Below are 18294 nucleotides of genomic sequence, written 5' to 3' on the forward strand. Positions count from 1 at the left end.
TTAAAAACAGAATCTCTCCTTTCCAGAAAAATGAACTGCTTTGTTTTTGTAACAGGGAGTCATTATATTCAACTAACTTAAGAAAATTCCAAACGGAAGCCGGCAAAACCAAATTTTGACCCACTCTGAGCCTGATGTTGCCGAGTTTTCTGACAGAATATCCATAGCCCTCCATAGTGATCTAATAATTATTCCCACTGAGAGGAGCATGCTATGTAAAGCAATGGTTAGGAAGACACTACCAATGCTGCGCGTGTCCACAGCCAAAGTAAATGACATGCCTCCATTTGTGGAAAACCTTCCCAACAGTCTTTCAGAATAGTTGCAAGGTCCTCTCTGGAGCCAGGAACATCTCTTTTTCGGCTGATTCCACATCCTTTTTGGCCTGCATGTCTGTGAGGTGCACAGTTAGAGAAGTTGTACACAGGGATTTATTGCACGTCTCATTTAAACATGCAAATGCCCTGCTCTCTGGAGCATGCCTAATTAGTGAAGCTAAATTAGTGAACTAATTAGTGAACAAACAAACAAACAGAATGCCTAATTAGTGAGCAAAGCATCAATGATTTCTCCTTTGCCTTGGAAATAGATCACACTAGATACAAATAATAATAATAAATGTTGGGACAAAATCTAAGAGGTGGGAAATATCAAGTGAAGAAAGGTGGTATCACCTTGAACTTCTTGATTTCCTTGGGTCACATCCTGCTAGCCTCACTCGTACTGAGCAGTCCTTTTCCCCATGAGTTGTCCCACTGATTGCAAGGATATTGCTGGTGGCATAATGTAAATACTACTCAACGTGAGTAAAGATGGCAGAACTTGGCCCCACAGGGTACGTCTATAGAGCAGGCAGCAGTGAGCCTCAGGCTTGGTCTACACTTACCTCAGCGATTCGGCAGCAGTCGACCGGAGTTACACAAAGTACGCAAAGAACTTGCATAACTCCTGTCGACTTCTGTGCTTCTCTTCTGCGTGCCATCTTCACTGCACTGCGCTTACAGGAACCGCATTCCCGTCGATGCAGCACTACACCACTTGAGGAGGTAGTTTTAGTACGTTGACTTCTGGATCGACTGAGCGGGTCTTCACTGATAAGTTGATCTGACGACGGCGACTTTGCTGCCGTCAGTATACATATAGCCATAAGTCCAGGTTTTCAGACTTGGGCTCATGCTACAGCATTGCAAATAACTGTGTAGACATTTGGGCTCAATCGCCGAAGCTCATCCCCATCTCTAGGCTTCAGATCCTAGGCTCCAGCCCAAGCTTGAATATCGACACAGCTATTTTTAGCGCCGGAGTGTGTAGACCTGGGCTGTGAGATTAGCTGCCGCAGGATCCTGCTTGCTGCGTAGATGTACCCATAGTCATAGATGAAGAAAAATACAGCCCAGTGTTATTCGCTGAGAGCCACGTCAGCTATGCTTGACCTGGCCTTTGGAAATGTGGGTTACAGTGGGCTAGATGCTGCTGCCCTCATTCACCTTTCTCCTTCAGTTGTCACGTTGACGTCAGTGGAACTGCTCACCAGGGACCAGACTTCGATACTCCTGTTGAGTAGCACCCTACTCCACAGCAATTCTGTTGACTTAGGTGAGGTACGGTACCGCTGAATGTGAGTAAGGGCATCAGAATCTGGGCTAGAGTGAGCCAGGGTGGCAGAATCCGTCCCTATTTTTCTGTAATTTAAACAGTGGTTTTCAAATCCTTGGGGGGATTATTTTGATGTTTAGACAGACTTTCCTTGTGAGATTGCATGTTACTGACACAGCTAAATATATATTGCAAAACACTTTATTTAAGCCTTTAAAAATAATCTATATTATGTAAATGAACTGTTCCAGTCTCCCTTATTTATGGACAAATCCTATACCTGTTTTATTAAAAGCATATTTTTTACCCCATAGCCAGTCTGCTTCTTTGAAGCCTTTGCGTCTCAGACACTGTAAATAAATAGTGCTCTGTGTTATCTTTGGTCCACATGCATAGCTGCCATTAGCATTACTAACAGATATTTTTGCATGAGGTTGCACTGAAGCAAAGATAGAGTGAGCAAACTTCCCTGTTGTCCAGACACATACATTCCGGGAACCACTGATGGGGATTAGGCCCAAACACAAAGGAATACACACAGTGTATTTTATAGCATGAAGCATATCACAGAATGCAGAGGAAAGATTTAGCCGATAGAATAATGTGCTAAGTAGCCATGTGCACAGAACCCACTTTTCAGAACTCAGCACCTTCATTACATTGAAAGCAGGGTTTCCGTTGCTTTTCAGCTCTCATTTTTTTACGGTGAAGCTGATTTTATTTATTTAGGTTTAACAAAACCTATTGCTTTCCTTAAGTTTAAAAAAGCCCTACAATTAAGAGCTTAATTGACCTGTCCATTATGACATTACCACCAGCCAGACAAGTAACCATTTAAAAATAATGTCTTTATTATTACTGCTGATCGACAACCAGCCCCCTTTGCAAAGGCCACAGCAAAAAATAAAAATAAAAGAATTGGCTTTACATTGTGCCTGAAACGTTAACAAATCTGGATTCTGGAAAAGCAAGCGAGGGAGCCATGTGAGTGTTATAGGTTAAAGCCAGCGCTTTGAATTCCACCCAGAAACTGATTGGTGATGCCAAAGCACTGCTGAGGCAAATCCAAAACTGGAAAAGAGCATCCCAGACCCATCCATTTCTGTCTCATTTACATTATGCTCTTGGCAGGAGGTGGAGGCACTTCCACAATTCCAAAGAAGCCAAATTCGTTTTTATCCCATCTTGACTGAGACAAAAATTAATCCTGGACTAACGTCTTTTACACCAACTTCCACCCAGGAGCAAATTACACTATTGACTAGTTACTGTGGAGAGACCCTTCAGGGAGGAACCCTGCGGCCTTATCCAGTGAATGCATGTGGGAGTAATAATGGTAGGAGTTAGCATTTCTGACATGAGGATTTTTCGGTGAGGATACTAATACTAGCTTGATTGCAGTGGCACATGTGCTGCCAATTTATATCCACCCAGAGCCACTCCTTTGTTCCTTGCTATCAGTTGGAGTAGCGCCTGCCTGAGGAGTAGGGTTCTAAAGTTGTACAGTGTGTTCTGTGTACCAAATTCCAGAAAGATACAGGAAACTGCATTTAACTGAATGAATATTTTTTAACTATTGTGTGTGTGTGTGTGTGTTTTCAGTATTGACTTATGACAGCCATAGAAGAGGCATAAGGAAATTCCATTCTCTGTAATTTATCCTTTCTTGAACTGTCATACATACCAAAACAAATGCCAATAGAGTCAACTGCAGGAAATCTTTACTGTTTTCTTAGAAACTTTTTAAAATGTAAACATCCTGTTGATATCAATCTCAGATTCTTCTAGTGTTTACACAGCAGCTGCTATCATTGTGCCATGTCTGGAACACATACCATGTTATATGGCAGAGGAGCTGATAATACTGTATGCAGACAACATTTAAGGAGTTAAGGTTAAAAATATTTACTTATTCCTTAAGAGTAAAAAAGTTTACGAGAACATTGTAGTTACCAGTATGTGAAACACAAAAATTCAGCATTAAGGTTAAACTTAAACCCAAATATTTAAAAATATTGAAATGCACAATTAAAACCTTAACTCTGTCCATGTAGAGAGATTCTGAGAAAAACCAGACAGCTTTGTTTATTCCCAACCAACAGGTGGATATGAGGGATCATATAAGCTAAAATGCCTTACCCACTGGATTGCCAACTCTCACAATTTTATCATATCTTGTGATATTTGAGGTTTTTCTTAAAGACCCAGCTGCTGAGTCAGGTTATTACCTGAAAGTCTCAACTTTCATTTTTAAAAAGTAAGATTCTAGCTCTCATGGTTCCAGCTAGAAAATGTGACTCCTACATGTGCTAAGACCAGAAGGAAATAATAAGAATCCCAAATGCATTGGGGTTTTTTAAATCTCATGATTGTTTAAGCCAGTCTTGTGAATATTGGGGCCTGACTCATGTTTTCTGAATGCTTGGCTTGGCGATAGTGTACTTATAATGGTATAGTGATTGTACTGACTCAGGTCTTCTCTACAGCCACACACAGACCAGAGGAAAAGATGTATTTTACAGATTCCCAATTGCACAAATACAGTAGCAGAGTGAAGGCCAACATTCCTCACTCTTGATGAAGATTCCATGTGCCTCCCATGTTTCGGTAATTATAGAGCCACTTAATCTAAGTACAATAAAACCTGCCTTAGCGACCACCTCTGAAGAGAGACCACCTGTCACGAGCCACAACTTTGTTAGGCCATGGAACGTTTTTCCCTTATAATTTAATTGTGATGAAACTGAAGAGCGACAGCCAGTCATCTGTGACTGGCGACCACGTTTTCTTACTCCCATGCATAAAAACAAATGTGTAGGTAAAACCGATCTTCCTTACTTCTGTGCTGATGCTGGTGGCGCTGCCTTCGGAGCTGGGTGCCCGGACTGCAGCCCCGCTCTCCAGCCGCCCAGTTTGGAAGGCAGAGCGGAAAGCAGCAGCTGCTGGTCTGGCAGCCAGCTCTGAAGGCAGCACCGCTGCCCGCAACAGCACAGAAGTAAGGGTGGCATGGTATGGTGTTGCCACCCTTACTTCTCCACTGGGTGCCCAGCTCGCAGCCACCGCTCTCTGGCCGGCCAACTCTGAAGACAGCGCAGAAGCAAGGTTGGTGATACCGTGAACCCCCTGCAATAGCTTGTGACCCCCTTTTGGGTCAGGACTGCCAGTTTGAGCAATGCTGTGTACTTTTGTATGCTGTACTGCACTACGGTATTAATAAATCCACCAAGAGAGTTTAAATACAGTACAGTACTGTATGTAATGTTCTTTTAAGAGGCAATTCAAATTAAACATGAAACATTGGTAGCAATAGTAGCCTTTTGGTATATCGTAAAAGTGCCCATTTTACAGAAAACCTGTGACGAGAGACCACCTCTTACAAGCGACCACTTTTGCTCTCTCCCATGAGTAGTTGCTGTTGGCAGGTTTTACTGTATGCAGTCAGGAGGTAAAAAAAGGGCTTTTCCATAAAATGCTGACTGCAACGGGGAACGTTCATTCTCTAATCGTGAGCAGATTGTACAGAGGGACAGAGTAGCCACATGCTCGATAAGCAAAAGAATTAGGAAAAAGGGTAGAGGGTCACAAAGTAGGCCAGAACCAGGCAATTGGTGTTAAAAGGAAGGAGCGCAAGTTTGAATTGTGGAGAAAACGATAGTTGTTTAAATAAGGTATGAATGAGTTGGGATTAATGGCAAAGGTTATCTACAGTTTTCTGGGCCATGTAGTGTGTAGGTGAAGAGTACCACTGTTTTGCCCTTTAAGGCAAATGACAGTTAGGTACCAAACACCCACTGACTTTTGTCGGTACCCTACTGCCATGTGTGCCTTTGAAAATCTTCCCCCTTAATTGTGACTCAAATTTTAGATTGTATGGCACAATCCATGCAACACCTGGATTCAGGGAGCAGAACTGACTATCAGAAAACAAATTTGAATTCTAACCAAGTTCAGCAATTTCTAATTAGTGTTAAACACACATGTGCATGTACACACCTACATGCATAACTTGTATTAGTAATGTGTCCACTAAAGACACACAGTTCTGATACAGCCGGTATACTACTGTATCCAAAAATTTGGGTCGGTGAGCTTCAATGATAGGAGAAGTGAGACAAAAACTTGTAACATTTTGTGAAATGCCACCCAGACTGAAATATTGGCCCCTTGCCACCTCTACTCCAGTAGACAATGAGGTGCATTATTTCTCTTTCAAATTCTTTCAGAATGATTTAAAATTTAAAAAAATTGAAACTTCCATGTGATTAAAAACAATCTTGTTTGTCTCCCGATTTGTTTGTGTTGCTCAGTTATGCACTGAAGCTCAGAAGTGAAATATGCAACAAATGTAATTAATGTAATTGGACCAAGCTGTACATGTGACCCATTGAGAAATCAACATACTTTTTGTACTTGCATTCAAATATTTTAGTACAAAGCATCATCATTGTTGGACCCATTCTTGCACATTTTCAAAATCTTAGGACTTTGCCATCTGTAAGACAAAACCCTATCCCTTATAAAAGCTGGTTATGAAAATTTGAGAAGATACTGGAAGGGTTGTAAAATGATTTCTAAGAAAGAGATATTTTCACTTTCCTAGTAGAGAGAAAAATGGTCCAATGGTTACGGCATTAGCCTAGGACTTGGGAGCCCTGGCTTCAAATATTTGCTCTGCCAGAGACATCCAATGTGAGTTTGAACAAGTCATTTACCCTCTCTTAGCCTGTCTTCCCCATCTGTAAATGGGGATAATACCTCACAGGAGGGTTGTAATGATAAATACATTCAAGATTGTGAGGTGCTCAGATACGATGATAATAGGTATGGGATAAGTAGATAAAATAGATAAGACAACATGTGGTATGGGTTGCACCTGTTACAAACTCCAGTTCCAACCTGATGATGATGAGGTAGTGTTTACCAGCAACATATAAGAGCTAAAAGCAAAAATTCCTACCATTTTAGACAAAACCTTGGGCTGCAAGTCTAGCTGAGATGGGCTGCCAAGTCAGTAGGTATAATGACCTGTATATATGTACCACAGAGAAATATGCCAGCCCCTGTGCAGTACAGTGACCAGCACCTTCTAAATACCTAAATTAAATAGAATAGGCTAGATCCCTTGATTTCTGGACCGCTATAAGAAGAAACTCCTAACCTAGGACAAAATTAACTCCAGACACACAAATGGTTGCTAAACAGCTGTCTGGTATGCTTTACATGCAGATATTAAGTGAGATTGAATCCAATATATCCACTCTTCTTGTCTGTATTGGTCTAAGTAAGTAATGAATGCCATTTTATCCTATTACTATACACTTTAAAAATGTAGTGCTTTCTAAGTCCCGATCCTGTAATGAGACAACTCGTGCAACTGAAGTTAAGCACAAGCATCAATATTTGCTTCTCAGGGCTTAAAGTATGTTGATGTCTTCGGTGTTTAGTTCTTGAGGCATTAGTGAGTGATGGGACCCAAAAAAAGTCTAACCACTATCAAACTGTTTTCTTCTACTAGAGATCTCATAATTGGGGGAATTTTTATAGCCAGGTTTTTTTCCATATGCAGTTGCCCTGACCGTTGCAGCAGATACCAGATAACGGCATCTTGACAGTTGCTGAACCCTTTTACCAAAGAATCAAGGCAATTTGCCTTTTCTAGATCAACTCTGATCTTTTTTTAGAATCCACCCATGGAGTTACCTCCTTTCATAGCTTTTTTAACAGCACACAGGAGGATAAAATAATGGGGGCTGCCATTTTTATTTTCCTAACAGAGTGTAGCCCATTTTCTTTACCAAATGTGTAAGCATCTATCCTCTGGAAACACATCATAGCTGTTGACGTGCGAGCATTGTCCTATGCTGATCCCACTGTACATTTAAATATAAAATGATAGGATGAAAAAATATGCCTTTTCCTTCCCACATTTCCTTTTAAACAATGAAGAGCCTGTACAGTGTCTGATTAGTATCTTTTTGTTTTCATCACCAATGTGATGACTGGAACAACATTATCTGATGGTTCAACATGTTTCTTGGTGTATGGGAGAAAGCAGGTGATATGTTTATATGTAAATTATATCAGGTCAGATCCTGAACTGGTGTAAATTGATTTCAATGGAGCTGTGACAGCTGACGATCTGGCCTTTAGATTTAATTTTTCTTTATATACCGTAGTATTAAAGAATATTTAATATGTGTATCCAGTGTCAACCTAACTCGTCATTTCTTACTAGACAGAGTCATTGGAAAACTCTCTCTTAATAAAAGTAGAAAACGCTAACTAGATGCTGTTAGGAAGCCTACAGCCTGCCCTGGTGAAGCATGGACTTGATGATCTAATAATGGGTCTAACAGGGTTTTCAATTTCAAATAATAATGATAAATCTTAGCCCTTATTGAGCCCTTGTCATCAGTTGATTTCAAAACACTTTACAAAGCTGTTGTAAGTATCATTATCCCTAGTTTTGCAGATGGGGAAACTGAGGCATAGCAAAGAGAAGTGATTTTTATCATGATCCGTAGCAGGGCTGCTGGGGATCATGCCACTTCCCCTAATTTCTAGAATTCTGTGTTGTTCCTTTATTTGACTATTGCTTCCCCTTCCCTTTTCAAATGAATGTTTTCTCTATGCTTTGATTTCTAGTTGATATTTTACTATGGAGTTGCAGACAACTGGTGCCCACAACAATATTTTGAAGAGATCAAGATGGATTTTCCAGATGGGGACATTCGGCTCTGTGAGAAGGGAATCCGCCATGCTTTTGTCCTGGATGCCAGCAAGGAGGTGGCTGCCATGATTACAGACTGGTTACAAGACATTCTGACCAAATTATAAACACTCATTCAGTGAATAATTACAAGAAAAAGATATTACTATTTTGTCAATGTGTAATTCTCTGTCAGAATCTGACCCTAATTTTTCTGTGCATTATAGATTATGGCTTGTTTTCTACTGAAACATCTTAGAGAAGGATAAAGTATCACTGACTGGTCTTAAGTGTAGCTCCATCAGCACAATAATATTGGATTCCCGTGCTGTAGCTGCAGGGTTCTACAAGGTATTTCATGGATTTTATCAAATAAAGAGCAGATATGAGTTGATAACACTGTACACAAAATTGGTATTAGAATCACCCAGATGTCTATCTGGACACATTTCTGGTAAGTGCTAGAAGAACTACAAGTTCAAATTGAGAGCAGGGAAAAGAAAGACCCCAGGTCAGAAGTGTCAGAGTGGAATGTCTTAAGTTAAATAGCTAAATCCATATATATCCACTTACGTAAGTGATGTGGTTCTCAGCAGTATTGCACACCCACTGCAGTCAATGGGAACTTTAAAAGATCAAGCCACTTTTGTCATGTCACTAAATATAGATTTAGGTCCCTAACTCTAGGAAGATGCAAGTTTAAAACTTTTGAACCAAATACATGAGTTGAAGGAATTCACAGTAAGAAAATATCACAACTGGATAGGCATATGAAATCTCATGAATCCTTTAAAGACATATAGGGTCAGATTCCCAGTTGGTATAAATAAGCATAGCTCCATCAAGTCAGTTTGTACCAGCTGAGGGATCTGGTCCTTACTCTAATACATTACTAATATATACACTTTGTCATCATCATGCCCGCTCCCTCACCCTTTTATTTCAGTTCAGTGTAGAATGCAAACAGTCCAACAATGATCATTTGTGGAAAAACAAGGCGTTATGACTCAAAGCTAAGATGAAAACTCTGTAGGCATTGGGAGCAGAAATTGCCAAGAGAGACATGTAGAATCAGGAAAAATGTCCTAGCAGTGAGATTGTGAAATAGTCTCTCAAAGGAAAAGATATAACCCAGCCCGCGGGACACTTAAAAGTAGAAAAAGCATTTGTTATATAGTATAAGGAGCAATCCTTCTCTGACAGGGAGATAGATGACCTAATATGTCTTTTTCATCTCTAGCTTGTATGATCCATTAAGAATTTAAATAAGGCTCTAAGGAGATGATGAGGAAGTCCTGTATGATGCAGGAGATCAGACTGGATAACCCAAGAATTCTCTTCTTGCTATTCCTTTATATGATTACACTCACATCGTCATTTCTGTTTAAGTTCCTCTGTTACTTTCTGATATTTAAAGGCAAACTGTAGCAGAATCCAATTGCTAGATTTTTGTGGACTTGTCTTCAGAACTCCAGGATTGTATAACCGCTGGTAGAATTAAATGACCTTCTTGCACCATTTGCTGGCTTGGCTGTTGCAATTAGCCAATGAATTTATGGACCATATTTGTGTGTAATGAAACAGAAGACGATGCTTAAGGTTGAAATTTTAGACAATTTGTAGTGGCAATGTGGGGATCATCAACATAAGCTGAATGTGTGTGAGGCAATTGTCCCAGACCATTCTGTGAAACTAACTAGCTCGTGGTTATCACAAACTTATAGAGGTTGCCTTCCCTCAGCAGGGCCATAATGGCAATAGAATATATTTTGTTGCCTTATATGGTCAAAACAACTGCAATAACAAAAATCACTGTACCTAGTTTTGAAATCTACAGTTATATGTGTGGTCAAACATCCCCAAGATACTGATGTGGAGTCATTTTGGATGTTCTTTTCGCTGCAGCTTCTGAACCCATGTTCTGGCATAGATACCCCCACGTGGCAGGGTGAAGCATCTAAATGTATGTTAGCAAAAAATGTCAGCAAAACGTTCAATAGGTTCGTCTGTAATTATATGTTGATGTGATTGAATAAAATGTTAATTCCTTGCAGTATATTGAATCGAATAGCTGGGTATGGAATCAGTTTATAAACATTCAGCTGTTTTAAGTGGCCCTTCCAAAGGTGGAAAATCTTGCAGTAACAAGAGACTACAAGCAACCACTGAAGCCTGGAAACTGAAAACCTATGGCATACTCTTGTTCACAGTTCACATACAGAAGATGAGGAACTGACTTCACAATACATGAACTTGTGTATTCCTTTTTTATTTTTGCTCTCTTTTTGCAGCCCTACGTGTTGTGCTGGCTGACGTGATCTCCAGTATGAGAAATATTATTCTTTTCACGCTGAGAGCAGCAGACTTCACATCAGGAAAATCCAACTCTTTGGTGCTAAGAGGTTAGCCACGATCTAAGGCACAGAGCTTCAAAAAAGAGCATGGGCCGGACATGCCAGTTTACTTTAAGAAGACAGTAAAACCTTGCTAATTTGCAATAATGACTGGGAGTAATTGTAAATGAATTAATGTTGTAGGTTAGGCCCTGATCCAGTCAAGAGCTGAATGTTTAACTCGCGAATAGTCGCATTGATTTCAGTGGGACTTCAGCTGATGCTTCTGTGCTTTGCTGAGTAGGAATGAGATGGCTACATAGCTAAAGTTAAACTCATATTAAGTGTTTCTCTCAATTGGGGCCTTTTGGAGCAAGTGAACAAACCCCGTCGGAAAAGTAAAAACACTTATTGCACTATGTACTTTCTTGTATTTTGACATCACTTTGTTTTAATTATTCTATATTATAACCGCCTAGTACGTGCAAAATTTTCAAACACTACTGCCTGACTTAGTAGCCAAAGTCCCATTTTCAAAAGTGACTTAGGCACATAGGAACCTACATCTCAGTGAAAGTGAATGGGATTTAAGATCCTAAATCACCAAGACTACTAAAGCTTTGCTGCGAACACGACCTCCTTGTATGAGTTATAGGGTCTGGAGATTAGTGACATTCAGTTGTGTAGGAGAAGTTTGTCCAATATGTGTACAACAATTAAAGGGGAGATTTTGCACTGGAACCCGAAGTGAAGCAAGGAGGACAGTGTAGGGACACATGCAACAGAATCTGTCCTCTGCGGTTGTTCACATTTACCTATTTGATTTTTCGGTGACTCCGTTCATATTTGCACCTTTTTTTCCCCCTGAAGCCTAGCTAGCCTGCAAACAAACACTTTGAACGAGAGCCAAATTTTTATTGTTAGTACAGTTACTCGAAACATAATTGAATTTGTGTAAACCTTCTGGACTCAGGAGCCTGTCCATGTTACTCTCAGTGTCACAGGTCACACTCAGGCTCACCATTACCATGAGGTTCTGACTCTCTTCACTCACAGCAAAACGTTCTCTTTTTTGGAGGGTAGATGAAATAAGAATCCAGGGAGCGTTTGCAAGTGACCAGGCATCATTAAAGTAGCATACATTGCTGGAACAACTGATGGGATTTTAATAAAAGCAAAAGCTGTAGCAGTAATAAATACAATCCAGTTGGCAGAAGCTATCGTTGTTCAAGGCAGCATCGCATGGAAGTTATGAAACAGGACAATGCTCATGCACGAATGGGACAGAGGAGGAAAAACCCACTGCCTTCGCCATGAGAGCGTCTTTATTAGAGAGTATTTTCAAGTGTTCAAGCTGATGCTAAGTGAACTGGATTTTTCCATTTCGTATATTGCACAAAGGTACTTGCAAGAAAATAATTATGCTGTGGTTTCCTACCAGTTTGCAGAGGCTAATAAATATAGCATGTTGTTTAAAACATATGACTCATTTTTCAGTGTGTGGTTTATTATTCAAAGCCTTGCTGAAAAGTTCTCTCCTATCCTGTGTGAAGAAACTCAGAATGTAAATGACAGGTGGGGAATGCTCCTTATTTTTCCTATTCACTAAATTGTCGATCTAACGTCCTTTAAAGCTCCCAAGCTCTGAAATACTCTACGCTATACCCAATCTTCACAAAAATCCTTAGGTATGCAGATCACATGGATGAGTTGGAGAGGGAGGGGGCGGGCGGGGAGGATAGAGGCATTCCCACTGCCAGTGCTCAGTTTCTCTTTTTCATTAAGGGGAACCCCCTTAAAAATTGCCAGAAATGTTTTTGTGCCAATTAAACTTGTTATTAGCAGGGGAAATGTTCACAGTTTGGGCTTTCTTATATAAATGTTTACTTCATCTGTTGTTCTTTCTGTATGGATCACTTTTCACTACTAAGAAACTAGCAAAACAGGTGAGTCTACAGACAAGTGTGCAAGTCAGAGGGATATGAAGTGCAGAATATTGGTCAAGGACCTAATACAGCAAACCACTTAAGTATGTGCCTAACTTTAAACCCATGAGTAGCCCTCCGGAAGTCAATGGGATCATTCAAGTGCTTAAAGTTACACACGTGCTTTAGTGCTTTCATGAATTGGGGCCCACGGTAGGTGGCATCGTGTAAAAGGACTTTAAAATGCTAATCGTTCTTATCTCTAAGTTACAGCAGACATGAGTGAAGATTTGAAGAGAAAAGGAAAACAAGTGATGTGGTTCACCAGATGGGGGTTTCCTTCTGTTATCATAACCCTATGGGCTTCCACAAGGCAATTTCCAAAACAGGACAGAGCCAGACACAGTGACATTCCTTTGGAAATTTCCACTTTGTGGGAGAGAAAAGTGAAGCTCTAGCATTAAGGAAACAATGACCAGGTAACATTTAAGCACCGAACACAGACGGAGCTGCACCTCCAAAGCTGCAGCACTTTGACTGCATATAAACTTTAAAACAAAAGCCCCCACTCCCCCCAAATCATCTCCCCAAACATCTTTTGAAGTTTACTCAAATGTATAGAACTATATGTGGGGTATGATAGGAAACACTCCAGTTAAGTCTCTGCATGGGTATAAGAGCCTGATCCAAAGCCCATTAAAGTTAGCTGCAGTCTGGAAAATGCCAGCAATGTAAGAGTTAAATACTGCAGGCAAACTTCTGTTGTCTGATCTGCATATGTTTCTGTCTGGCTTTGAAAAGTGATGTTGGTCTGTTGTGAATGAAACACGTATCTGATGCCTTTCAGGATTTTTCCATGCTCACAAATGTGTCTTACTCCAGATAAACATGCTCACAATATTGTATTTGGGAGAGTTTTAAGAGGAGGCGTTCTTAGTAATACACCACTCTTTCATCTTGTGTAAATCACTTAGCTGGTGACCATTTCATGAACACAGATTAGAACAACTCATTCTCTGCACCTCGGTTTTTCTGGCAAATGTGTTTAGGAGACTACTGCACCAAATATAAATGACCCACTGAAAACACATGCAATTAAGACTCTCACACAGATATTGGACAATCCCTTAATGAATGTAGTCCCCATAAAGGAGAACAAATCTTAAGAAAATCTTTCCTAACTCATTCATTCCATGAAATTAAAAGTTCACCTAAAAAGGATTTTTTTAAGGGCTCTGCCAAATTGGCTTTTTATTATGTATAAAAGGAGCCTGACATATTAATAAATATGAAGAAAAGAAATAATGGACAATCAGCAACCAAAGAATATTTACTTATACAAATTGCTTAATACAAAATTTGTTCCCTAAATATTATATGATCTAATATCTACATAACTTCATTATATGTACATCAGATATATATAGATATAGATATAATTAGTTATTACATCACATATTTATATAATATAAAATCACTAGAGCTGGTCAAAAAATTACCACAACATTCACTAATATTTTTTTCCAAAATATTTCCCTTTCAACGTTTTCAAATTCAATTTGTTTTGATCAGCTCCTTACATCAGGCATATTTATCACTTGGATATCATTGGCATGGTATGTGTGTGAAAAATAAATTGCAGAGCCATGTGATGTATGCAATTATCAGTCACGTTTTACTGTGTAATCTGCACTCTGCCCCGTCCTGTGAGACAGCTGCTAACATTCCTAACTGCTGAGCAGTCTCAAAGAGTTCCCTTTTGTCAATCACTCAGAGAGACGTTTCCTTCTTTCCCCTTGCTTACTCTAACAGGTGTAAAGGCTTGATAGCGTGATAATTATCATCCTAGCCCTGATACGTCTTGGCATATAACTTCATACCAGAGGAACTATTCGTGCTTAATATTAAGTGTGTATTTGCTCATTTGCTCCATAGGCGCCAATGTGATTGGCACCTTGCGGGATCGAGCCTTCGGTGAGAGCATGACTTGGCTTACAGTTGGTAATGGGTGACAGGGAAAAACTCAGTTTTACTTTCATGGCCTGATTTTCCACTCACTGGCACGCATATAAATCAAGAGTAACCACAATGAAGTCACTACAGTTACTCTGGTAGAAAACTCCTGTATGTGGGAGCGGTATCACAAGCTTAGTATCCAGTTCAAAGATGGGATTTTCCAAAGTGCCCAACACCTATTGAAAGACAACGGAGTTAGGCCCTTAACATCTTTTTTGCCACTCTTTCTCATATGGCTAGCCTGTGCTCTCCAATCTGCCCTGAGTAAGGGGTGATGTGCAGGTACACCACCCAAAGCATGATCAGAATAGAACCATCAGAGGTGCACACATAATGACCACTCACAAAGGTCATCAGCAGAATTTGAACAGGTGACATTCAGTACCACAGCAAACCATCTACTAAAGGAGTAGTATTAAAGGAACTAAAGGAGTAATCCCTTTAGACCCTGAACCGCTTCCCACTAAAGTCAACAGACAGGTTCCCATTTATTTCCTTAGGAGTTGCTCGTCTAGTAGCCATAGTAGGTGGGCCATTATCCATAGCAGACCAGCAGTAGGGATGTGACACACACTCATTGTTCTGCACATTTTTATAGAATAGCATTTGGAATTTGAGTTAGAAAGGAAAAAGCAGTTAATTTTACTCTACATTTGCTTTTGCTTTTAATATCCTAGATAAACCAGGAATTACATATGCTTTACCTATACAACTAGACTTGTGAACATGTTCATAACTAAACATATTCCATTTTCAACATAAAAAATCCTCAAAAGGAAGAAAGATCGTCAGAAAAACATATCCATAAAATATTTAATAAACTTATCTGTACAAAATATTAAAAGGGTTAATGAAGAGTATACAAGAATGCTTATTTAACAAATATATACTGCTATATAATATATTCAAGAAAATATAGATTGCTGTTTACAGTTCATTTACAATTCAATATGTACAATCTATTTAAACTTTAGAATACATACACACAATGCATTTACACCATCAGTTACAGAACTATCTTCTGTAGAAACATTTCACACAGTCAGACCTTGAAAAGGTGAGCAAACTGAATGTATAGTTTTGGAGGCACATACAGGGATATGAGAGGAAATATTGTTTTAAGACATGAGTTATATGGAAGATACATACTGGAACAAGGAGCCCCTGCTTATTTGGTAGGCCTCGCTAATCATATAAACATATAAATAAAACTGTGGCTGATCAAGACAGGGCCTCGTTTTGTTGCAGACGCTGCAAATATTTTATTCTGACTATAAAGAATGCAAGTGCAATGATAGTAAATTAAATAATGGAGAAGGCTTGGATGAACACATTTCATGAACATTTCTCTTGGGGGGTCATTAGAAATATGAAGCAAGTGAAAGGGCATTTTCTGCAAAAAAAAAAAAAATTATCAAATTCTTGCTAAGGGAAAAAATCCAGAATTTCAAATATGTAACTATGAAATTTGCCCAAAATGTTCAGCTGAAGTTGGTAACAAACAGACTTCAGCCACTTTTATTCCAAAATGAGAGTGTCCATGAACACACCTGCACCAAAATAGCTAAATTGATTTTAGGAAACAGATTTAGTTAAACAGGGGGAAGACTCATCAGTAAACCAGCCGTAAGTATATGCTTGAAAATGTTGGCCTGTGTTCTTTTTAAGTTAAGAGGGAGAAAGTGAATGATGCATTAGATAATCCAACTTGACTTTCCAAACATATAGGGTGTGTGGGCTTTATTCATGGCAGGGCAAAACTTCAAGTAGGGCCAGGATTTCACCCATGATCTGATTCTGATCATTCTTCCACTGGTATAAATCAGGGTTAACTCTACTGAGGTTAATGGAGGTACACCAGGGTATAACTGATGTGAGATCAGAATCAGGCACTTTGGCCATAATTCAGCAGAGCATCCCTACTCAGCAAACACTTGATTATTCCCTATCCAGCAAAGCATGGGATTAATTTTCAGCACGTTTAAATCCCACTATTGAGTCAAAGTTGAGCATGTGCTTAAGTGTTTTGCTGCTCAGGACCATAGTGTTCCCATTTAGCATGCTCTGTGCGTTTTAACCTACCCTCTCTCTTTGATTATGAGAAGAACCTCTGCACCTTAAAAAATCAAAATATAAAAATATACTAGAAAGACAAGGAACAAATCTCAGACATTGAAAATCAATGATTTTGGGCCATTAACTGAGCTCAGATCAAGGTTTTTGGTTTACAACATTCAAAACCAAACTATTTAAAGAAAGTCTAGATGTCCAACACTATTTTTAATGTCTACCCTATTTCATCTGGACACAGCTTAAGTGTAATTGCAAGCCTGATTCTGATCTCCTTTGCACCAGTCTGAATCAGGCCTGTCTCCAATAAGTAAATACATTTACACTGGTGTAAAACCACTGCAAGTAAGAAGCAAATCAGCCCTACTACCTATGAATAGTTTTTTAAGTATTAGACTGTAAAAATACCTTTAGAGATGTAGAGCTACATCCTCAGCTGGTGACTTATACCAGTGAAAGATCTGACTCTTAATTTTTTTAAGGGCCCAAATAAGCAGACTTGCATATGACATTGCTATCTTTGCATACTATGCATTCACTTGTGCTTAGTAATGCGCCATATTGTGAATGAAGAGATTGTATTCAGATTATTTGTCACAGAAAACATAAAACTGCTTAGGCAACCGTGTAAAGTGTAACACACATCAATCCTGTTATAATATCCCAGGTTTTTATCAGTAATTTATCTGAAGAGACAGAAGCCAAAAAAATTATTCCTGTCCCATTTCATTGGCTCAGAAAAGTCACTAACTTCCCACCTGGGGGATGTTTGTTTTACCCCATTTCCTCCATGTATTTTTCTATACTTACATTATCATTCACTAGTAATATGATGACATGCTCTGAACCTTGGGGCCGTTGGTGTGGCTGTTTCCTCTCCAAGTCAATCAGTGGGCCAGATTCTCAGCTGCTGTAGTTCAGTGTGGTTCCCTTGACATCAATGGAACTACACAGATTTACACCAGCAAAGAATTTGGCCCAAAGGGCTGGATGATCACAACCTCAGTACTGGGGATTAAAGAAGATCTGTACAGTCATACTGTCAGAGTGGAAAGGCAGAACATGGCATTTTACAGAGGCAAGCTTTGGAAGCACTCTGTCACTAGAACTTGATGTCCAATGCAGAGCAAAAAAATTAAATCCATTCCAACCTCTCTTATATAAATGTCATGGGGATATTGACTAATTCGGTATGCTCAATCTTTCCCAAAAGTCAGTTGGAGTCCCTCCAGGGGCTTGTGCTCAGACCCTGGGTAACTAGTGGGAGCTGGGAAACGTGACCCTATTTTGAAGAGCAGGGAGGTTTGAACAGTACAGTATTCAGATTGTCATTGTTTTCTCCTTTGCTCAGGTTTTTCTCCTCAACACAGCCACATTGCCCCATGAAAACATAAGCCTAGCCACTGTTATTGTAGTGCTGACTATAAGTACAACAGGAAGCCACCATGTTTCCAGATGGACTCACTCCAAGGTAGGTACATACCCTTCATCAATGTCACAGCTATTAGCATTTATGACGCCTGTGTCAGGCAGGCATATTAGAAGTGGTGTTAGGGCTTTTGTATATGAATCTTAGTGATATTAAAGGAAAGGTAGATTCCTCACCTTTTTCAATATTACAAGTGAATGTGTAAAACCAATCCTG

The 18294-nt window shown here is 39.6% G+C and overlaps 1 protein-coding gene across 6 annotated transcripts in view; it reads left to right on the forward strand.

Annotated features, from left to right (window-relative positions):
• Positions 1 to 10363, forward strand: part of LDAH (lipid droplet associated hydrolase) — a 165164-nt gene extending 154801 nt beyond the window's left edge. For all 6 annotated transcript variants that reach the window (XM_067544707.1, XM_067544708.1, XM_067544711.1 and 3 more), the window contains one exon: positions 8242 to 10363. In XM_067544707.1, coding sequence (XP_067400808.1) covers positions 8242 to 8433 — 192 coding nt within the window. In that variant the 3' untranslated portion in view covers positions 8434 to 10363. The remainder of the gene's footprint in view (positions 1 to 8241) is intronic.
• The last annotated feature ends 7931 nt before the right edge of the window (positions 10364 to 18294 follow it).

This window comes from Emydura macquarii, unplaced genomic scaffold, assembly GCF_026122565.2.
Source record: "Emydura macquarii macquarii isolate MOO-44397 ecotype Brisbane River unplaced genomic scaffold, CSIRO-AGI_Emac_v2 contig_1027, whole genome shotgun sequence".
In the NCBI taxonomy this organism is placed as follows: domain Eukaryota; kingdom Metazoa; phylum Chordata; order Testudines; family Chelidae; genus Emydura; species Emydura macquarii.